General features: G+C 41.2%; 2 protein-coding genes across 3 annotated transcripts; both read left to right on the forward strand.

Annotated features, from left to right (window-relative positions):
• Positions 1 to 1,237: 1,237 nt before the first annotated feature.
• On the forward strand, positions 1,238 to 11,758 carry gpr61 (G protein-coupled receptor 61). Of its 2 annotated transcripts, XM_087782196.1 has the most exons (5): positions 1,238 to 1,298; positions 2,944 to 3,046; positions 6,694 to 6,830; positions 6,908 to 6,950; positions 8,416 to 11,758. In XM_087782196.1, the coding sequence occupies exon 5, from the start codon at positions 8,568 to 8,570 to the stop codon at positions 9,930 to 9,932; it is 1,365 nt and encodes a 454-aa protein (XP_087638322.1). In that variant the 5' UTR covers positions 1,238 to 1,298; positions 2,944 to 3,046; positions 6,694 to 6,830; positions 6,908 to 6,950; positions 8,416 to 8,567; the 3' UTR covers positions 9,933 to 11,758. The 2 variants fall into 2 exon arrangements, with proteins under 2 accessions (XP_087638322.1, XP_087638323.1); XM_087782197.1 differs by lacking the exon at positions 6,908 to 6,950 and having other exon boundaries at positions 6,694 to 6,858.
• A 1,339-nt stretch (positions 11,759 to 13,097) lies between these two features.
• LOC148058837 (guanine nucleotide-binding protein G(i) subunit alpha-1-like) lies at positions 13,098 to 22,528 on the forward strand. The gene is made up of 9 exons (XM_087782398.1): positions 13,098 to 13,597; positions 16,288 to 16,330; positions 16,726 to 16,867; positions 16,933 to 17,090; positions 20,412 to 20,540; positions 20,903 to 21,032; positions 21,089 to 21,242; positions 21,319 to 21,529; positions 21,940 to 22,528. The coding sequence occupies exons 1-8, from the start codon at positions 13,480 to 13,482 to the stop codon at positions 21,507 to 21,509; spliced, it is 1,065 nt and encodes a 354-aa protein (XP_087638524.1). The 5' UTR covers positions 13,098 to 13,479; the 3' UTR covers positions 21,510 to 21,529; positions 21,940 to 22,528.
• Positions 22,529 to 24,006: the final 1,478 nt, after the last annotated feature.

Raw genomic sequence — 24,006 nt, forward strand, 5'->3', positions numbered from 1 at the left:
AATGATCGTAACATCAACACAGAACAATGATTAGAGGCTGAAGTGAGACGTGGAGGAGAGACCAGGATGACGGAAAAAAAGAGTCTTCGTTGATCAAGGGTTGGACATGGAAACAGGAAGTCATTTGGTGGTTATGAAGCAACATTATGGTCCATCATGAGGAGCTTCTGGAGCTTGGAAAAGATCTTGAAGAGTGACAGGAGTCCTGGTCCATCATTGGATCAAGACTCTTTTATTCAGCCCCGGACTATGAATAATGAAGCGTGCTCTCTTGTGGGTTCTCCAGTGTTCGCCACACGACGGGCCTTCATCTGACCCAGGCCTCCAGAGGAAGGACAAATGAACAGTCTGTGAGGAACCACCGGACACGTCCAGCTGTGTCTCCTGTGAGCGTCGCAGTGGTTACATAATCGCTGCAGAAGCCCATGGCAGTGTCATGAAGAAATGCATGAGTCAGCGACTCCAGCGCTCAGAGATGTATCTATAAATCATGCATAAGTTCAGACTCCCAGCGTGACCAGTAAGAGAGAAGATCTCCACAGATCGAAGAGTTTCGCTCGTGTGATAATGACAGTAATCAACGCAGACATCTTGTTCTTTTCAAGCAAGAGGAAGAAAACAACTGTGGTTATTATTAGTCTTTTCTCTTTTTCTCAGAAACCAAAAATAAAGCCTCAGATCGGTTTCAACCTCCCAACCTTTATTATTATTATTATTATTATTATTATTATTATTATTATTATTATTATTATTATTATTATAACCTTGGTGTGATCAATATCACCTTCTAAAAGTCTCTCCTTTCACGTTCTTATTTTAAAGCACAAATGACTCACTAAATCCTCCCAACTTTTAGAAAGGTCTTAAAGCAATACACTTTAACATATTTTAAAAATACAACTACTCACCTGATTTGTACAAGTCATTTTAGGCAAAAGAAGATTTCAATTATTAATATTATTAGTGTTGTTGTTTATTTTAATCAGACCCATTGCATATATAAGCGCTCTTTATTTTCTTTTTAATTTACGTATAAATGACAAATATATAATTGTTTTGTTTTTTGTTATTCAAATGCGAATGATAACAATACTGCCATTTCTTCTTATTTACATTTTTTTAATCATTCAGATTTATTCTAGATCAATTACGCCATTGTGATGCGACGGAAAGTAACTTCCGGTAAAAACTTTATTTAAATTACAATAACAAACACATGAAACACGGGATTTTTATTCTTTTATATCAGCAAACATTGTCGTCTTGTTGAGTATTTAGTCGAAGTGAACCGAAGATGTGTAAGTATTTGTTACTCTCTGTAGAACATTGCTGAAGTTAGCTTAATGTTTAGAATGGCGGACTTTATCGAGTACCTTTGTACCTTTTCGCTCGTATAATCTTAAACGTTTAGCAATGAAATACACTATCAACGATTGTCACTATATATATATGTATATATATATATTCGTTTAAAAAACGATAACTTTGTGCTTATAATCACTGAACAAATCATATCAATCTTAAGCTAAAGATAGCTGGAAGTAACGTTTAAATATTAAAATGTTTTGGAATTAAAGAATATATCGAAACATTTGTAATTCCTAAAGGCAATTAATTTAGTTAGTTGCTCCTAAACTGTTCTTTGCAACGGTATTATTTACTTACAAAACAAAACTGTAAAAACGATAATAAAAACTGTTCCAGGAGAGAAACATTTGGTTCCTTGGATACAGAAAATAGATCAAAAGCTTATTGATCTGCACAAAGTGACTCATCCTGAGCCTCAACGATATTGTCTTTTGATTCCAGGTAGGAAGGTGTGATTCTGTTATGAAACTGACAGTGTATACGATTGAAAACCCAGTAGTGATGTTGACTAATCTGATACATTTGATAGAATGAGTGACATGGACAATAAAATACTTTTCTCACGACCACAAGACTTTAAGATCTAAACTGATTGAACTGAAGTCCATTTGATTTATATATATACATTATATATATATTTAAAGCATCATCAAGAAGAAAGAAAGTCTCCATCACATGTGTAATAACCTCCTGCCTGGTGAAATCCTTGTGGCGAGCTTTAAAAGCTGAATCTATGCAGTTTCTTCTCAGATCACCTCCACAATATTTGTATTTTGTTCAGGGAAATTCATTTAGACCCTTGAAGAATTTTTATTTTAAATGTTACAATAGTCATGCAGAGAATACAAATAGTATTAACAATAGGTGGAAAAAAAAGAAATATAAAACTGGTGTTTTTACTACCTTTTTTACTGCTGTTTAGTGCATAAATGCTTTAGAAGTGCATCACGTTTTATCTCAGGTGAGTCTAGAAAGTTTAATCATGGATTTTCTATTCTTTCAAAATACACATCATCATCATCTCCGTCAACGACCAGAACTGATGTGTGCGTCTTTGTCATCACACCTGCTCTGCCGTGTAAGCAGAGCCGTGAATCTGCCGTCCCTGGAACGAGTGCAGAGCCGGCGGAAAGTGGAAAAGCTTTACTGCACTTTTTCACTCTTGTGAGAGCTGACAGATGATTTGCATTATTTACTGCCAGCATCTGTCTGGATTTCACAGCACCCCCATGTGTGCCCCCCGTCCTGCCTGTAGCACTCGGCTTGTTCTAATGAGGACAGTCACCAGGGGAGACGCGTAAACCTGAACTCTTCTCTGTCTCTTCAACTGAGCTGACATAACAAACTCATCCATGATGAGTTTTCTTTGAAACATTAATCACATTTTGTTTTACGCTCAGAGTCGTTTTTATAGCTTGGCCAGCTCGACACACTCCAGTAGTGAACGCACACTTATCAGAGCAGGGTGAACAAATTATGTAAAGTCAATGAAAGTGTCAATATCAATGGCGGGTGTCGACTGTTGCTGTTTAGACCATTGATCTTTCTCTCCTCATGCTTTATCTTCCACTGCAGGTCTCAGGATGAAAACCCGGATTCTAGATGTCGCTAGTGTGGATCTGAGTCCTGGTGGTGAAAGTTCTACAGACCACTGGATGAGAAGAAGATGCTGCAAGGGGTGTGTAATTATATATATATTTTAATATATCAATCAAAGGTGTCTTAACCTTTAGGGCCACATTGGAAGATGTGAAACACTATTTACAGACATGTTCGTTCAGAAGTTTAAAGTAGATCAATATCTTCAACACAAACCTTCACTGACAGACACATTAGCATCAACACATCTTCACTTGTTTTATTTGACTCATGATTTTGTCATGAAAACCTGGTGTGACATCTAAAGGTTTAGCTGAAGACTCTTTAAATCGTTAATGAATCATTTTAGTAGCAGAGATGACGAATGAAATCTGCTCAAGAGACTCAAATGGCCACGAATGTTTCAATGAACACGTTTACACACTTGGGTTCTCAAAAGACAATTTCTGACTGATATCATAAAATCTCTTATTTTAAAATGAAAACCATTACATAAGGAAGTCGACCAAGAAACTTGGAAGGCTAAAAAGAAAAGACTAATAATCCATGAAAGCATTTCCTTGAAAACATCCTTTTTTGTTTGTTTTTTTTAAATCTTGTTAAAACGAAAGTATCCGAGAGTCAACCGGGACGACCACGTTTTAAACTGTAGATTCTGACAGAGGCTCTGAATGCAAGAGCAGCTCACGATGATATTCTGCTCCATCCTAACGTTGAGGGTCAATCCTCCGGCTGGGAACGAACCGTCAGCAAACGTTGACGACCTTCACGTTATTAATGTGTGAGATTCTGCTGAGCTCAACATTCTGAGCTGACATAGGCGGCGACAGGAGCCATATAAGAGAATTAAAACCTGAATACAGCACAGCCATATTTCCTGTGATGTACGATCGCGACCGCGGAGCTTCTCGACCTTGTCTGCGTCGTTAATCAAGTGAAGACTCGTCTGTTCGTCTACGATAATGGTTCTTATTAAACAGACGTGCCATTAACAGACACATATCTTATCATCTTCTTTATATGCGTCGTATCAATGCACACGGACAGAATCTTCAGAAATCAATCTCAGAGTTTCTCTGAGATGATCTGGAGGATCTGGTCTACTGGGTCACTTTCAGGCAGATCGTCTTTCTCTGGAAGGTCGAGTCCTGACGCAGTCCGAAGCCCAGGGAGGATGTTGGTGACTCAACCAGGAGCTCTGGAGCTCACTGCAGCGCCGCGTTCACCTCGTCTGTATCACTGCAGCAGATGCTCTTCGGCCCCTCGGGGCCTCATTTACCCACACGAGGTCAATGTGGAACAATACAAGGATTCACACGCGTTCTTCTGATCTTATTTCACTTCCGTTGATCATGGTTTCTTCTCATTTCGTGACGTGACTGAATGTTTTCTCAAGAGTCTTGCATTAAAGTTTGATGGTCCATGAGTAATTCAGTGCGCCGGCTGACATGTTTAAAACATGACGGTTAATGAGCGAGCGAGTGAGTGAGTGATGTCAAATTACTCAGCGTCGATGAAAGACAAAAGAACATGAAGTCGACGGGGAGTCATGAATCTCTCGCGGCAAAAAGTGTGAGATTTAAAAGAGTCATCGAGCATCTGCGGACGTTGGTGCTGCTGTACTTCAGTCGCAGAGTAACTGCTTCTTAAATCAGTTCTTGTACACATACATGTCATACATGTTCGTTTTCACTCCAGATGAGCGACAACTAACTAGAGACGAAACACTCTTGATGACAAATATGATGCAAATATTTAAAAAGAGAATTCCTGTGTTAATATTAATACAGAAAAATATTATGTATCGTTTGAATGCAGCAAAACAACGAATGATAGTTATAACCAGGTCAAAATTATATTGTTGGAATTGTTGGATTATAAATATAAATACTAATCTCAAAATATGTTTTTTACGGACACTGAGATGAAAGAATTAGGAGCGGGGCTGAATAAGACTATTTAAATCTGACATTTACATGTTAAAGAATATAAGAATCTGCTCAGTGAAACTCTGACTTCTCTTTTCTCAAATATTGGAGCGCCCCCCACTGGTGCAACACGGAACGACTCCTGTGAGCGCCGTGTTGTGATCAGCTCTGAGTGAACTCACCTGTGATCGAACAGAACATGAAGAGCTCGAGTGCACTTCCTTGAGTGTGCGTGTGTGTGTGTGTAATAACACCTCTGCTGGCCTTGAGCGACGGCGAGATGGTGTGTTCGCAGGGTTGACTGGGTGACAGAGGGAGCCATTTTTGGACGGGAGTGCACGGGGTAAGATAGGCTGGAATCAGGGTCGTCATGGCAACCATTGTATTTGCCTCCCCCTGTGATTAGTGCTGCTGGCATGTGCAAGTATCTGCTATTTCTGTCGTTATTCAACACCACGGACACGAGTGCAGTCACAGGACACACACACACACACAACCTGAAAGAAACTGCTTCAAAATATCCGTCTTTATTTTACCTCAACTCATCTTGTTTTCCAAAATTTCAAAAGGACGTCTAGTTGTGTGTCTTTGAAGAACATTGTTACACCTTCACACGACCAGACGTGGTTATTAAGTCTTCTACAGTAGAAGAGTAATTGGATCAATAGATGATGCTGTGTCCAATTTACCTATTGATGGATCAGCATTGCTGCCGGACAGTGTGTGGTGCGAGGCACGAGGACTGGTGCGTCTGCTGATGAATGAATCCCTCAGGAAATGCAGCGAGAGAAGCCACTGGAGTGTGAGACGCTCCATTCATGCTAATCCCCAGGGAGGAGGGCGTCAGTTGAGAACAGGAAACCCAAAAATAAATCCTCATACGCAGCGGCTCCTCTCGCAGAGATCGAGGTAAATTGATAAGAGATAATGAAAATACATTTTTAATGCAAGGACGTGAATAATAAAAACCTCAAAAACATGTAGTGTCGTCCTTTAGAATACTTGTCTTAATTCAAATAGACCATTAAAATGTAGGCTCCACATTTACAATCTTCTGACTCTACAGTGGCTCCATTGTTGATCTAAGAATCATATTGTGTCACATTCATTTGACATGTGTACATTTACAGTACAATCCTGGAATACTGTGAGTACTTCTCTTAGTTGATCAGGATAATAATGTGATAAATGTAGTTATAAGAAGGCATTAATATTTCATAGTTGATCCTAAGAGTGCCTGTGAGTACGTACATCTGACACTTGTATTCTTGACATTATATCATAATATGAGAGATTCCATCTTCACTCGGGTCATTTAAGTGTAACCTTGAGGTCATTATTTACACGGATCAGCAGCACTTATTTTCCGATCACAGATCCTGCAGTAAATGTTAACAAACTCTTTCCTCTGATACAGGCTCAGTGTTTACGTTCCATCGATATCACCCACAGATATTATTTTTCTCTCTTAGAATTAAAAATCCTATTTGATTACAATTCATAAAAGTGTATTTTTCATTGTTGAAAACATTAAAAACATCGTGAAATAATTATTTTATAGTTCTACAGAAGTGCAAATCTTCTCTAGTTTGAATGTTTAGTGGAATGTTGTAGATATGTATAGTGAAGTGGAAGGATAATGTAAGGCTTGCTGGGCTAAAAGGTCGTGACCTGTGATCACATTGATTCTCTAGAAATAAATCTATTTTCAGCCGATAGGAGCAGGCTTTAGGACCCAGCGGAGACCAGGGGTGCCGCCGGCCCCCCCGCTGACTGTGTGATGTGCACGTCTCTGCAGTCGCTGCGAACGCACGCCGGAGTCTGGACATGTGTGGATGAGACCCAGCATCAGGTCCAGCATCACCTGCTTCTTCATCCTTCAGAGGGAGGTGGGAGAGGATGAGGAGGAGGCGGTCGGCGTCCGGTGGGTGGGAGGTGATGACAAGATGATGAAGGGGGCCAGGTGAGGAGGAGACACGAGTGTGTGACGTGTGTGTTGTGTGTGTCTTCAGACAGTGGGTCTGCACAGCAGCGACGGGTCGCGTCCACACCGAGGTATGTCACTTATCAACACTCGTCTGCTTTATCAACACAGCGTGAGGGAGGAATGTTGCTTTTACGAGTCGCCAGGTTATGGTGGAGGTTGATGGAGGCTGGATGGTGTGATGTGTAAATTAACATCATGTTCTCCACGCAGAAGGTCGCGTCGGTGTCAAGTTTTATTTGATCTTCTCTCCGTCAGTGTTTCATAGAAGTTTGAATTCAGCTCAGAGTGTTTCATTCATGAACTGTTAGTAGTTAATGCAGTTGTTTTCTACCATGAAATCATTTGAATTCAAGTTGTTTTTTTAAATTAAAGCGGAACTGTCGTAAATAAACCTTTTAGAGTTTATCTAGTCGATCTCTTTAAAGCGTTTTAGTTCCGTTGATCTGTTTAAAAACAGTCGTTCCTTGAGATTATTTTTAACTTCAGAAGCTCATGACTATGAACTCAGTCACGGTTTAAATCATGTGAAGTATTTGTTCAATGAATTAAAACGTAGATGTTATATTCCTGCAGAACGTCCAGCAACACGAGGTTTAATTCTGAATGGATTTTAATAGATTCATTATGAACTTCTTGATCTTCGTTCATATGTTGTTCATAAATGACAAATATTTTTTTTTTACAAAAAACGCTGTTTCTTCATCAAAGTAATCGATGACATAATAACAAAAACTCAAAATAACAACTAGAAATAAATGAATAAAAACTACATTTGAGAATCTGAACCGTTTATTGCCAGTTTTTAAACACAACATATGAGTTATTGTTTGAATTGTATTTATTTAATGTCCAGAGAATGTTTGTATCTTTGTTGTTTTACTCTCTGTATCACTCATTGTTTAAAGATGTTTTACTTCAATGATATTTCTAATTATTCTAAAAACATGTTTAAAATGTAAATAATGAAATCCTGCTTTCTTATTGACGTGAGCTGAAGGTCACTCTGACCCTTTGACCTGTTAAACGAAGGCCAGCGAACCTCAAGCCGTCAGTGGTTTCTTGTCGTGCAGGAAAAGACGCCGAGTGTCGCGTCAAATGGAAAACTTACACATGCAGGTGTGCGACGTATGGAAATGTACCGACTCAACACTCGCGCTCACGACTCTCTCGCCTGCAGGAGGAAGTTTCACTTTGACTTCCTGCGATTGTAGTTTGAATATTTGTTTGAATGTTTAGTAAGACTGTATCTGCATCAAGCACCTCATTGTATTTCTTTTATGTGTTTTAATCAAAATCTTCCACGTGTAAATCTTATCTCTAAAGTTGTTCTATTTTTCTATTAATAATTGTTTTCTTCCTGCTGTCAGCACTAAACTATTATTATTATTATTCCTCGGGTGAAATCTCATTTGAAAGATTTAGAAAAGAGATTATATTTTTCTCTAAATCAGGTGATCGAGCTGAACTTTTCTCACTTTGTTTCACTTTTCTGTGAACATTTTCCTGCGTCTCTAAACCGTGATGTTTCCTCAGGTATGATCACAGATCCAGGTCAAGACCAGAGTCTGGATCCTTTGCCCAGAACCTGCTCGGGTGACATGAAAGCCTGGACCGCCTGATCCTCATCGACGGGGGAGAATGGGTGATGGTTCGGTGACGTTCCTCAGACTCTCTCCCATCATCTCATGGAGCTCCTCGCCGCGACCGCCTGGAACACGTCTCTGCCCTCGGCGCCACCCAACGCTTCCAACGTGACCCGACACGCCGCGGCGGGCCTGTGGGGCGGAGCGGACCTGAACCACACGCTGGGTCTGTGTGCGATGGTGGTCATGGACGTGCTGGCGCTGGTGGGGAACCTGGCGGTGATGATCGTCATCTCCAAGACGCCGCAGCTGCGCAAGTTCGCCTTCGTGTTCCACCTGTGTCTGGTGGACCTGCTGGCGGCGCTGGTTCTGATGCCGCTGGGGATGGTGTCGGACCGGCTGGTGTCGGACGAGGTGCTGTGCCGGTGTTACCTGGGTCTGAGCGTGTGTCTGGTCAGCGCCGCCATCCTCACCATCTGCGCCATCAACGTGGAGCGCTACTACTACATCATCCACCCCATGCGGCACGAGGTCAAGATGACGGTGGCGCTGGTGGTGCTGGTTCTGGTCGGCGTCTGGATCAAAGCGCTCGTCATGGCGCTGCTGCCGCTCATGGGCTGGCTGTTCCAGAGCAGTCCGGGTCTGTGGTCGTCGGCTCTGGCCCCGGGTCAGAAGCAGTGCTCGCTCCACTGGGCCGGAGAGCGAAGCACACGCCTTCTCTTCATGGTGGTCTTCACCTTCATCTACTTCCTGTGCCCCATGCTGATCATCCTGGTGGTCTACTGCAACATGTTCAAGGTGGCGCGAGTGGCCGCCATGCAGCACGGACCGCTGCCCACCTGGATGGACACGCCCAGACAGCGGTCCGAGTCCACCAGCAGTCACTCCACCATGGCGGCCAGTCTGGCCGGGACCGGCGCCCGCAGCACCCCTCAGAGGAGCTTCGGGGGGGGCAAGGCGGCCGTGGTTCTGATCGCGGTGGGCGGTCAGTTCCTGTGCTGTTGGCTGCCGTACTTCTGCTTCCACATCTACTCGGCGGCCGCCGCCAGGTCGCCAGCCTCGCTGGCCCACCTGGAGGACCTGGTCACGTGGATCGGCTACTTCTGCTTCACCTCCAACCCCTTCTTCTACGGCTTCCTGAACCGGCAGATCCGGGAGGAGCTGGGTCGGCATCTCGCCTGCCTCTTCAAACGAGCGGCGCCCGCGGAGGCCGAGCAGCTGCCGAGCCGCGAGGCTTCCATCGAGGAGAACTTTCTGCAGTTCCTGCAGGGCACGGGATGCAATCTGGAGCCTTGCAACTCTCTGGGCAGAGCGAGTCCAAAGGAGGCGGAGAGCGAGAGCCTCCAGGACGAGCCAGCTGATGTCCTGATCCCCGGGCAGATCCTGGAAGAAACCTCAGAGTTCATGGAGCCCAACAATGAGCTTCATGTGTCTGGAAACTGCTGCAAGACTCTGCCGGAGCTCTGAGACCAAACAAGATGTATGTCACTCCACAAAAGAGCTTTGAAGCAACAGTACCGAGGAGTTGTGTTAGAGGAGCAGAGATCCCACGTCGACTCCTTCCACGAGGATTACATGCTTCAAGAGCCATACAGTGATGTTTCCTGAAGATCAGCAGACGGACATGAGGTGTGAACGCTGCTGTGAACCACCTAATGTTCACTGTTCACTCTGTGACCAGCAGTTACTGGAACATCTTTGAATGACATGAAGCAGAGAAGGAGTCGTTTTCACGGATCTCTCACTTCATTCATCACTTTAATCTGTCTAATCTAATCCTGGATTACATTCGCTCGGCTTGTGTTTCACAGAAACGTTTCCTTTTGTACAACTTTGAAATTGTGATAAACATCTGAACGTTTCATGGCTTTTTAACAAACAGCAAACAGATGAAGAAAGATAAAGAAAGACACATTTTGAAATGTCAGCGATTTGTTTTCCAAAATAATCCTGACTCGACTGATCGCATTGATGACAATAATCCCATCGATTCATCTTCTCACTTCTCACTGGTTTAATGTTGATCTACATGACGGCAGGGATGGTGGACAATAAAAGATGAGATTAGAAAGTTCCAGCGACAAACTGCGGTTGATTCTACACACGTTACCATGTATTTAAATATACTTTGTGAAGCTGCAGGAACATCAACTCTGTGACGTCACTTATTTGAAAGAAGATACACTCGGACACGGAACTTATTTTGGAAGCACTAATTACCACACCCGCCTTACTTATGGTGCCAACTCCCATGATGCCTTTCTACACTTGCTTAAATACTGTATTTAAATTCAAAATCAATGATGCGTTGTCACAAGTCGACGACAGCTGGTATCGGTTGCTGGGCGGCAAAGCATTGACGAGGGACTGTATTGAAATGTACAAATGTTCACACATGAGCCTTCTAATGTGATCCCAGGTATATCGTGAGTGACATGACGAAGACACGAGACATTATTTGGTCCCACAGTGGACTGGATGCAGCCCTAAGTTAGAAATTAAACTTTATTTTTCCCCACGGATCATTTCACAGCCTCTGCTGCTGCAGGTATTTATAGTCAACAGGACGACACAGTATTCTAACACTTGTTTCCAGGAAGGTTGTTGTGATGTTTATCTGTTCCGTCTTGTGATGACCTCCTCCTCGCTGAAATCACTCCTCGTCGCCAGGCTCGTGATTTTCACCCGCGTCCACCGGCGTGGCGGTTAATGGCGGGATGTGAGCGAGAAGCCGCCGCACATTAGCTGCTAAAATAAGGCCCAGACTTCTGGCGGCCGCGACGTAGCGTGTTTACAGGTAAACTGTGTTGCTGCGAGCACGCCAGTGTTTGTGCTCTAAACAGCCGGGCTTGTTGTGGCATCACAACACACAGGTGTGACACTGCTTACACACGGCAACTTTGACCTTTGGCCCCATTTTTGCAACAAAGCTGATACCTTCTCTGATCTCAGGTGGAACTGTTTGCACAAGTCACGGCAGCCGTGACACAAACCCAAAGAAGAGGAACATCTTATATTCTTTTCTCGGTGCACGAGAGGCACAATCACGAGACTCTCCACAAACGACACCAAAAGAGCGCCTTTTGTCGGGAAAGAAGATTTTGTTCTTGTTACTTTCGATTGTGTTCATCATGTTGAAACAGCACAACACAAAAGCACTGCCACATCATCTGCCATCAAAATCTTCAGGCGTCACTTTTGATTTGTCTTTTTTTCCAGGCGTCTTTAAAACCATGTTTTACTTTTGACTCTTTATTTTCTCCTCGTCGACACCGAGTGTCGATCTACTGGATCCAATAAAACTTGCAGAAAGATAGTTGCGTTTGTTTGTCATAAATCAACAGAATATTTTGTGATATGTAATTCATATTTTACCACAGAATACATTAAGTTATAAGAATTTTTTTTCTATTTTTCCATGTGGTTAGTATTCGTCTCATTATAATAATAAAAGTACCTCCAGTACAAACTATTTAAAATGTCGACATTTATATCTTTCATTACTTTAGTTTTATTATATTTTCAGTCATTCCATTTCAATGTGGACAAGTATTAATGCAATGATAATTAAACATGCAAAAATGGAATATATTTATTTCAGTTTACATATATCTGATGTTAACATACAATCGTAGATTTTAGAAAAGTAGCAAAAAGGTTTTTATTTCAGCCACTTTCTCCTCATTTTCTATCTCACTGAACATCATATTTATTTCATGTTTCATGTTATTTGTTGTAGCACAATGTTTTTAAATAAGATAAATACGTTTATTACAAACATAATTAAGATAGTATTACAATGCCATGGGTTCATCTATAAAAATGCACAAAACTATAGAGTTTACAGCTGTTATATGAAATGAGAATATGCTCCTTTATTTCTTGTTTAATTTAAAAATGTAAGGATAATTGAGTTTTGTCATGAATCCCTGCGTCTCACTGGGATGTTGATCCTCACTGGACACACAGTGAGTCACTGCTTTCATCTTCATCTCCTGCAGTTCAAACCGTCTGACCTTTGCTGAGGAGCAACATCCAGAGCAAGTGCTGAAGGGAAGAGCAGGTTAGAGCAGCCGAGGCGTGAGGCCTCATGCATTCAGTGCATCTCAACCCACCTGGACTCACAGGGAGAACATTTAAATACATTTAAACCTTTAAATCTTATCCATTACATCACAGTTTACTTGACACAAGCTCTAGTCTTTTTAATAATCCTCTCGTCTCTTCATTAACATCCACGGTTGACAAATTAAATTAAAAGGTTGTTTTTCACTTATATGGATTCATATGTTCAATAGTTAAATATTTTTTAATTATACACATAAATAAACACATTGAATATTCAAATTTCATTTCGCGCTGTTTTTATTTGATTTAAAACGCAACTAATAAAAACAAAGTGTTGCAATGCTAGTTTCTGTCTACAGATGGCGCTCTAACACCGCGTCATAACTTTCAGTTCGAAACTGGCAGTTAACATTTTCGCTGTAGATTTTTTTTTACCGCAAAAATAAGATCGTATTATGTTTAGAGTTTAGCTGCGGAGATTTGTTATATACAGACGCGTTTACGTTTGACAAAAGAAGGCGACTAACGGTCAGCCTAAACTTCATTTCCCGTGATGCATTGCGCCAGCATCACTCTCCCCACTTTCTTTTTTTGCAACTTCAACATCTGTCTTATGGAGCCTCAACACCTCGACAACTTTCCTTTTCCTTCAACATACAAAGGTTTTAAGATTCCAGTGAACGTGTCGCGACCATCACTCGAGAAACTCGCTCGTTGTAGTTTTTAAAATCGCTGATATTTTCGATGAAAGTGTCGTAAAGGTGCAGAAAAGAAGAGCTTCAGGGACGAGTTTCAACAGCCGGGGCTGACGGGACGGAACCGGGGACGGGTTCGGTCGGACGGCGGAACCTCCGGTGCCAACGCCTCTCTGTCCGACAGAAAGTTGAACGTCAGACCCGAGCCTTCATGAGAACCTGAGCCTGAACCGACGAGCAGAACCGGCAGGATGGGCTGCACGATCAGCGCCGAGGACAAGGCTGCGGTGGAAAGAAGCAAAATGATCGACAAGAACCTGAGAGAAGACCGAGAGAAGTCTTCCAGGGAGGTCAAGCTGCTGCTGCTGGGTGAGAAAAACACTCTTTGAACGACAGGATTTCACATCAAACCTGATTCTAGCACCGAAAAATGTCACGTTTACTCAAGTAAAGTCAACTTTATTCAGCTTTTCCTCTCATGTCAGTCATTTATAGAATATCTTTTATGATTCCAGTGTGTTCACATCCATGTTAATACTATCATCATTGATTTAAGGTGTGTTCAAACTTCCTAGAGGCTCCACACACTGTTTATTGACGCACAAACACAAACACCAGTGACATTCTCATGCAAACAGGAAGATGAAATCATCTCAAGACTCATGAATCACTGAAGTGGATCCTTGGTTTGTTGCAACTACAGGATTTTGAATCAGTTCTTTCGCATGAGGAACTGTCTGCTTTGAGTTGGCAAATAATGGATTGTTTTCACACCTCTTTGTGTGTGTGTGTGTGTGTGCGTGTGTGTGCGTGTGCGTGTGCGTGAGGGGGGTGTCGGTCTTCAATGGCACTTGTTGGGACAAGCACACAAAACCTGTCAATCAAAATGATATTTCAAAGAGTCAAGAGTGTGAACAGTCAAATCCAAAATAAGACGACGCAGGAATATATTCTTCACACTGTTGATATTTATATGTAACTCAACGTTGACGTGGTGATGGTGTCGAAGGAAACTCTGTGTTTGTGGTTGAACATATACATATTCATCTCAAGCTGATGGGCGACAGATAAGCTCATCGCTCATCTAGATAATGAAACCGCCAGAGGTTTAAAATGGACGTTTCAAAGCCACGACGAGCACTTAGTAACTCCACAAATGCACAGAAAGAGATTTATTTTTTTAGAAAACGAGTCGCATCAGCCCTGATGGCTTTGAGTCCCATTACAAAATGAGATTTCATGATAAGTCAAGTTGGGCTCTTTCCGTGGATTACACATGTAGACTCTCTTCTCTGGTCGGGACCACAAAGTGGATTTTCCAGGCGGTTTTCTCCAGAGAGTGATAGAAAACAAAGAAGAGTGAAGCTTCTTTATTTCCAAACCACAGAGCTGGAAATGAAACACACCCTCACGTTGAAAAAAGATCTGTTTGACAATGAAGTGATTCATTAGACATTGTAAGTTCCTGTAAAATAATGTTGGTTCTGGAGTTTCTGTGTGAAGATCTGGCACCGAGAGTGTGTGGATCTGCAGCCAGAGAAACGATTCACTGGCAGAAGCGAGGGATGAAGACGGTTCCTCGCCTCTGAGCAGGCGTAAATCTCTGCTGCTCCTGACAGCTTAAGTCAAGAATTTGTGGAGTTAATTCTGGTCGACTGAACGTTAAACTCATTTTCGACTTGTTGAATCTACAAAGACACGCTGTTTAGAGAAGTCCGGACATGAAACGAGTCCATTTTGGCGGCTGCTGTACATGCAGATGTTTACGGTCCAACAGAGACACGCCCACCACAATCATCTCTAAACATTCTTTCACAAGGTCTCATGAGAAATATCCTGCTTTTATCCGGGACCCTCGAGGGGAATCAGGGCGAGGAGATAAATATACGATGAACTTTGTAATATTTCTTATATGCACGGCTGATGTTTCAATCATTTATGACCATAAAAGCCATTTAATCTCAATGTAAAGGTCATTTGTTCTCAGTATCTGGCATTAAATCCTCGTTATATTTAGTCCACTGTGCACTGAGGGGCCCCTGAAAACAAAAGAACGATGCGTGGGAATCATCGTTGCTCTCATGTTGAGATTTAATCAAGTATTGTTTTGTGATTATACAAACTCTTTTGACGAGAATACTTGTGTCTATTCATACTTTCTTATGGTCGCAGAAGTTGAGTTGAAATAGTGGTTGATGAGGCCTCATGAAACTGCTTTGTAGTGAAGACACTGTATCATGATCCAGTAGCATCAGACACTGTATCGTGATACAATAGTTGCATACACTGTATCTTGATGCATTAGAATCAGACACTGTATTATGATACAGTATAATCAGACACTGTATTATGATACAGTATAATCAGACACTGTATCATGATCCAGTAGCATCAGACACTGTATCGTGATACAGTAGTATCAGACACTGTATCATGATGGAGTAGAATCAGACACTGTATCGTGATACAGTAGTATCAGGCACTGTATCATGATGGAGTAGAATCAGACACTGTATCATTATGGAGTGGAATCAGACACTGTATCGTGATGCAGTATAATCAGACACTGTATCATGATGGAGTGGAATCAGACACTGTATTGTGATGCAGTAGCATCAGACACTGTATTATGATACAGTATAATCAGACACTGTATCATGATGGAGTGGAATCAGACACTGTATCGTGATGCAGTAGCATCAGACACTGTATCGTGATACAATAGTTGTATACACTGTATCTTGATGCATTAGAATCAGACACTGTATTATGATACAGTATAATCAGACACTGTATCATGATACAGTAGCATCAGACACTGTATTGTGATACAGTAGCATCAGACACTGTATCATGGTATCAGTTTTATTTTAAAACAAGAACACAGTATTATGATACAGTGTTTCATGATACTGTGTTCTTTCAAAACAAGAACACAGTATCGTGATACAGTGTCTCATCAGGCCTCATCAACACATCATTCACTTTAAGCACTGAAGTTCATCTACATCCTCTGATTTTATACTTCTGTTCTCACTGGTTCTATTTTTCTTTCGAAGGCGCCGGCGAATCTGGGAAAAGTACGATCGTGAAGCAGATGAAGTGAGTTTTAATCATTTTTCATTTTTAAAGTGAATATATATTTTATTTAACATAAGTATTATGAATAGCAGAAGTAAGTTAAAGTGACTCAACAATACATCCTGCTGAGAATGTTCTCCCGCCCTGATGCTGCGAGCTGCGATGGCCGCCATGTTACGATGTCACAGCACTCGTCTATATCAGGGACGGGAGAAAACTTTTGCATAACATGTGAAACAAAGGCGGCAGAGGCCAGTGTCAGCCTGGCAGGATCTGAATAGACTCTCCTAGTTCCCACATTAGACATGCTGCACGCTCTCTCGAGCCCAAACTCTGCCGCCACTGACCGTGACGCATGAAACGTTGCTGTCATTTTTCCACCATTGTTCACAAGTATTCCCTTCACTGTGCGTCAGAATCATCCACGAGGCCGGATACACAGACGAGGAGTGTAACCAGTACAAGGTGGTGGTGTACAGCAACACCATCCAGTCCATCATGGCCATCATCAGGGCCATGGGCCGGTTAAAGATAGACTTCGGCGACGCTGCCCGGGCGGTAAGATGGAACCGTCCATGAACTTCCCCAGATCTTCTGCTCTAACTTGAAACTGGTGAACTCAGGACGACGCCCGGCAGTTGTTCGCTCTGGCCAGCTCGGCGGAAGAAGGCGTGATGTCACCAGAACTGACCAGCGTGATCCAGAGGCTGTGGAGGGACGAGGGCGTCCAGTCCTGCTTCGATCGATCCCGCGAGTACCAGCTCAACGACTCCGCCGCATAGTAAGGACGATCATATCACACGATCGATCAGATGCATTCGTGAGTGGGATCAGAACCCATGAAGCGTTATTGATCCTGGAATATGAGGATGTTTCCAGGATTAGATGAAACTAATACAAGCCATTTACAAAAGTAATGTTGGTGAAAATGTTCCTGATTGAATTTTCAGCACCTGGGATCAGAAGACTGTAGACCAGGGGTCTCAAAATCACACATCATTTATAGAGCTTTTGATTATATAGTTAGTTGATTATACAACTCCTAGAATGAGAAGAAATTGACAAATTTTACAATAAAACCCTATTAAAAAATCAACAAAACAATAAACAACAACATAAAAATCATATTTGGATCAAAGACGCCCAAGTCTCCGCCCCAGTCTTCACAAGAAGTGACTCCTGGCCCCCGGCAAGTGGAGTTTGAGACCCCCTGCCCCAGACCAGATGCAGGTCCATGATAACAAGTCCAAACACTGGACAGAAGCTGAGAGACGAAACACAAACTCCTCAAACATAATAATCCTCAGAGCACAGAGTCCAAGATCACTGACGGTTGAATGCTTGAATAATAAAGACTCCTTTATTCCACAAATAGATAAGAGGAACCTTTAGTGAGAATAGAAAGTGAAAGTAGAGAAAACTTTTCTACGCAAATTAAGTCTGTAAACATTGTTGATTATTCATCAAATCAGGGTTTTTCAAACAATCCGAGTCGATGATTTCAGTCACAGTTGAAACAATGAAATGATCTTTTTAATGAAAGTTCTATAAAAGTGCAAGACTATAAAATGTCATCACTACATCGAGATAAGGTGTGTGTGAGCGTGTGTGTTTATCTACTTGTGTGGCTGTGTGTGTGTGTGTGTGTGTGTGTTGTAATCTCTGCACTGATCCTGGAGTTTTGAAAACTTTCCCATCTGAGGCGACTGATACGGCAGAGGAAGGGGAAGTTTGGAAATCCCAGATAAAACTGTCTCCCCGGTGACTCTGTAACGAATCACCTGTTATTATGAGTCAGTGATTTACCAGCAGACGTTTACAGTGCCGTTTATATTGGGGTTATTTCCTCCACTGGAACATTTCTGCAACAGGACTTTGGTTGAGCAACATCTTTAGTTACAACATCATATTTAGAAAGAAACGTGATGTTAAGTTCACGGATAAATAAAGCAAACGTTATACATAAATGTTTACTTTAATAAGCTTCACTTTTCTTTGATGATGTTGAACAATTCACAGTGTTTTTGAACGAGAACACAATAAGACAGCTCTGATAATCCCGTCTTTTAATAAGTTACAACTGCTGTCAAGAGTGGATTATCTTCTTCTTAACTGGTCCACTGGAGCGAGAGACAAGAGCGGTCATGTTGTTCAGCAGCCGTGTGCCAACTTGTGATCACATTCCTGGCAATTTAAGAAGCCAACCTTACATTTTTAATGGCTGATCAAATATTCACCATCAAGCCTCAGCAGCTCTCAGAAATGAACGTCCTCGTCTACAGTTTATTTATTTAGAAAACTTGCGTTTTGACCACGAGTGTGTAAACAACACTTCCTGTCTCTGGCGCTTTTGTAAACAAGCTTATCAGACTCTTCCACAGTCACTTTCTGGGAGCTCCAGACATGTCTTTCTCGGACCCGGAGAACTGAGTCTGCACTATTGTTCCACCTGAATATTGATCATTATTCTTTAGAAATATTGCCTCGGGCACTGGTGTCGAACGCAATCAATCGAGGGACAAATATTTCAACAATTTTAAGCGGAGCAAAATGTATATTTACCAAACCTTCTGTGACAGAAATGATGAGTCGGATCATGTTGGTTTTTCATCTCTGGAGGCTTTGATTTATTTGTTTACTGTTGTTATAAGTCTCTCTATAAAGTTAGACATCATTAATCTCTGTCCCTTATCTTATCTTAAACACTTAAACTTCATTATGGGTCACAATATTAATCTTTAATTGCTCTGAGCAACATTCATCTATTTTGATTTCCAGCAAACCATCAGATGGGCCACAAAAAATCTAAATAGATGAATGTTCATGTTGATATAAGGACCTATAAAGACGAGACAAGAACGTGGATGTCAACAAGTAAAGAGACTCTTCTGACGACGACAAAACTGGGGAAGTTGAGGAATTTGATTGGAATTTGATACTCTTGTTAAAATACAGTCATAGAATCATTTTTGTGTTCGACCAAGAGAGCTTAAAGATTTTGACCCATTGTGTAAAGGGCTTCACTTCCTTGACAGGTGGAAAGATGTAAACACTTTTATTATTTATGGGCTTTTAAATGCATACAACCCTTAACGTAAAGTATGACCTTCTTTTGTAGCAAAAACTGTTAAAAAATGAAAGTGCAAGACGTCACTTGAGGAAAAATAAAGTTTCTTTATATAAGAAAAAAGGTTTGGTAGAAACAGAGGTTCCGTCACTCACTTTCTTTTCCTCGTGCGTTCTTTCACTGTCAAATTATAGATCATGATCAGCTGCACAAAAAAACTATATCCGGTCTGTATCTGCCAGACAACATCCGGTTTCCAACAATTATTATCGCACATTTCATTCCGTTTTAACCAAAATACCGATGATAATAAATAAGCAGGTTTTAATCAATGCCATAAATCAACAATGTTACTAATTAACATAAGTCAACTAATGTAAGTCAAAATAAGTTACAACATCTTTAGCAGTGAAAATCAACATTTTCATAAAATATAAAATCCAAATTAAACATGTTCAGCATCAATAGAAAACTTTTTTATATTGGTTTAAGTGGAACAACTGTCTCAGGATCTCACGTTATGAGTTTATCATCATCTTTGTCATCAAACTCGTGCTACTTTTGGACAAAACTCATTCAAGAATTCACAGTTTTGCACTAATGGCATTCTTGAAACTTGAAACGTGGCGTGGAGATGATTCAGCTCCTGGTGAATTAGTCAAGTTTTATCATGTGCAGCGTGACAGACAGCAGCTCAGTGTGAAGGACGTGTTCTTTGTTTTGCAAACAGCCGATCTGTCGCAGCTCTCTGTACACTCTGTCCACACAAGAGACCGAGAGAACCAGCGCTCAGTCTGTTCCAGCTCAGCTCACAACCAGCCAGTGTTTATCATTCACCAAAATATCAGCCCATATTTAGTATCAGTCTGTACAGTCGCCCGTCGTCCGCCTGAACGTAGAACCTTCCACAGTTCTAAATCGGGACTCTTCCTTGTCGTCCATCGGGTTTTTCTAGAATTCCTCTCTGTCACCGGTTGATGACGGGATAGCGAGAGAGGGAGACGACCTTTTTAATTCCTGTGCTCTGTCTTCAAGCTATCTGAACGACCTGGACAGAATCTGCCAGCCCGACTACATGCCGACTCAGCAGGACGTGCTGCGTACCCGAGTGAAGACCACTGGCATCGTGGAAACCCATTTCACATTCAAAGACCTTTATTTCAAGTCAGTGAACCTTGACATTTGCTGATGCTGCTCGTCCATTGGACTGAGCTTCATAAGCATAATTGTGAAGAGCCTAAGCTGCTCCCGGAGGAAACTGTTTTCAGCAGATTTCTTCCTTTTAAAGGTCTCTCTTCGTGTAGAAAAACATGTTAATCTCCTCCAGACTTGGTAAATGTAGAGAGATAATCATTCGTAGCTGGAAATACAGATTATAAAACTAAAAAGTGTTAAAAAATAAGATCTGCTGTAGTCGTTCTGCTTATTAATGAAATAAGTATAAGAAATGTATGAATTGAAACAACAGGGAGCTGTCATGACATCAGTCAGGAACATTATTTTAGAAGATGTTTCTTGTGTTAAAGGATGTTTGACGTCGGGGGTCAGCGCTCGGAGAGGAAGAAGTGGATCCACTGTTTCGAGGGAGTCACCGCCATCATCTTCTGCGTGGCTCTCAGCGACTACGACCTGGTGCTGGCAGAAGACGAGGAAATGGTTGGTTTATCTCGTCTTTTCATGGTGATCTCAGTGATTAAAACCTGCTTCCTCAGAACCGCATGCATGAAAGTATGAAACTGTTCGACTCCATCTGCAACAACAAGTGGTTCACGCTCACCTCCATCATCCTCTTCCTCAACAAGAAGGACCTTTTTAAAGACAAGATCGGCAAGAGTTCCCTCACCATCTGCTACCCAGAGTACGCCGGTGAGCAAAGTCAAGATCCTGCTCGACACAGCTGCCAATCATACACGTGTCCATCAAAGTTCTTCTTCCTTCTCAGGCGGGGACTCGTACGATGAGACGTCCGCCTTCATTCAGAAGCAGTTCGAAGACTTGAACAAGAAGAAAAACCTAAAGGAGATCTACACTCACTTCACTTGTGCCACTGACACTGAGAACGTGCAGTTTGTGTTCGACGCCGTCACCGACGTCATCATCAAGATGAACCTGATGGAGATCGGACTCTACTGAGGCACCTGAAGGCCCTGCAGGTACTGACGACAAACCACTGACGCTTGTTGTAACTGTTCCCTGTCAACACACCGAATTGTTTTGTTTCTCAGCATGTGTTGTGTAACCTGTGCTTCGTTGAGGATATAACTGGACCTTTACTACTCCCTGGGTAATGATTCAGGGAACATGAATCGTCAAATAGTTACAGAACTACAAGCTGAGGCTGTTACCAGCTGAATAAATAGTATATAGAGTTTTTAAAGGCACATTCAGTTACAGACTACAATAATATTCTTAAAATGTAAATGGTTTATTTCCATTTTCTTTAACTAAATCGACACAACTGTAAATTGTGCCATTGGTTCTGTGGATTGTATAAACAATTGAGTTGTGTATTTAAAGATATTTCAAGGTGTTTGAAATGTGTCCTGGATTTATATTTGTGCAGGAAACAGAACTCGTTGATTCTCCTCTGATGGAGGTGTATATGAGAAGCCATCAAGACCTGCACGAAGGACCCATAAGATCCAGATCCCGGGGCCTCCACACAGATGTTATCGTGCTGCACATGTGGGAGGAAGTGGTCGGTGTGAGTCCAAATATCATGAGTATCGTTTTATCCTGAAGCGACTAAAAGGTAAACCCAGTGATGAATAGTTTTCTGTTAGATATTTTGAAAACTTCACCCATTTGTGTTTCGTCAATGAATTAGCTCACATTTGTTAGTTTTAAAGTTTTGAACGCCATCATGTCCTAACTTATGTGTGGGAGAGTTTGTATGTGAGGTTTTTATTGTGTTGTGTCTGGAGCACACGGTAGCAACAAAACAAAGCACAGGGATTCACTGTGTCATCATTCGCTAACAGTATTTTAAGATAAGACACACTTGTTGATAACTTTAAGTTTCTTCAAATCAAACACGATACGATGGATTAATATTAACCATTAGTCACTTCATGCACAGATCAAACTGTGAGAATGTTTAGCATGTATTTTTTGTATCTGTTTATTTTCACATCATTAAATGATGAAAAAGAGTCTCTTTGTCGTGTTTGTTTGACGAACTGCAGGTCGTGACCGTTCACAGCTTTTTGTCTCTCGGGACTCGAACCAATGACAGAAATCACTTTTATTTCATTATGAAGAATAATAATTATAATCTCATTCAAAAGTTTTAAGATATAAAGTGTCTTTATCTTCTTTCGGTTCATTACACAATTGACTGATGAATTAGCAGCAGAACCAGCTTTCATTTGATCCATGATGGGTTGTTAATTTGTTCAATTAAAAATGTGTTTTTCTCGGCTTTAATAATAGAGTTTATAACGGAGGACACAGGCTGCAGGAAATCTGATACGGAGACGCACATTATTTTAGTTTATAGTAATTCCACTTGTATAGAACCATCAATATAGTATACGTTTTTTTATTTAATTCATTTTCCTTTTCAACTCCAATGTTTCATTTGTGTTTCTCTCAGATGAGAATGAGGAAGTGGCAAAAGTGAAGAACTTCTCTTTTAGCGTCATTTGGTTTTCGCAACATCAACGAGGATGAACACATAAAGACGGAAGCCTTTGAATTGAATGCAACTTTATTTCATTCCTACACAGTTTCATTAGAAAGGACAAAGATTTCATTACCTTTTTCAAAACAAAGCGTCATGCTAGTTTTTCCCTCTTATATTATGTTATATTCCTCATAGATTTATGAGTTAATTATCTTTCAAAATAAAATCCATGATCTACTCTTATGTACAAAGATTGTCTAACATGTTTGAGCTTCACATGTTTCAAGTTTCAAGAGAATGAAATACATAAAGACTATTTATATTAGGTACAATTTTAGTTTGTACTCTGAATAAAGAGGGGATATCTCTGTCATTTGCTCAGGACGTTTCTTTAACAGTTTAAATAACAAGAACACAGAGACTACTGTACACAAAAACAAAAATGTGATGAGGCTATTTATATTTTCACTCAGATTTACATTGTAGAGTTTGTTTTACAGTAGTCACAGCAGGGGGGAGCAGGCTTATTTTTCATTTTTGAACAGGCCCAGAAAGAGATGTCAAACTTTTATAAACCTGTATGTCCGCAACGGCAACAGCTGATGCCATTTTTCTAAGGTGTTTTGTTGGAGGAGGAGGATTCATGGACTCAACTTGCTGGGAGACATTGCAGTGACATGATCGGCTGATGGTCTGCTGAGCTCCACCAATACACTTCTTAGCTAGAGCCAAAATGTGAGGGTTGTATAGGACAGGAGGATCTGGAAAGAAGAGGAAAAACAAGATTAAGATTGGGTTGTTTTCTCCCTTAACATTGAGATATTTGTAGATGTAGCTTTTTAAAGGTTTTTTAAGTAAAATACATTTTACATAATGACTCTTAAATAACATAGTATTTTAGTATTAAGTATTTGCAACAAAATGTAAAACATTTATTAGTAATGCCATAGTAAATACTTGAAAGTAGTTGATTTTCTTAATGTTTGTTCTGGTGTTTGAGTGAAT

Source organism: Callionymus lyra, chromosome 19 (genome assembly GCF_982586985.1).
Source record: "Callionymus lyra chromosome 19, fCalLyr1.hap1.1, whole genome shotgun sequence".
Taxonomy (NCBI): domain Eukaryota; kingdom Metazoa; phylum Chordata; class Actinopteri; order Syngnathiformes; family Callionymidae; genus Callionymus; species Callionymus lyra.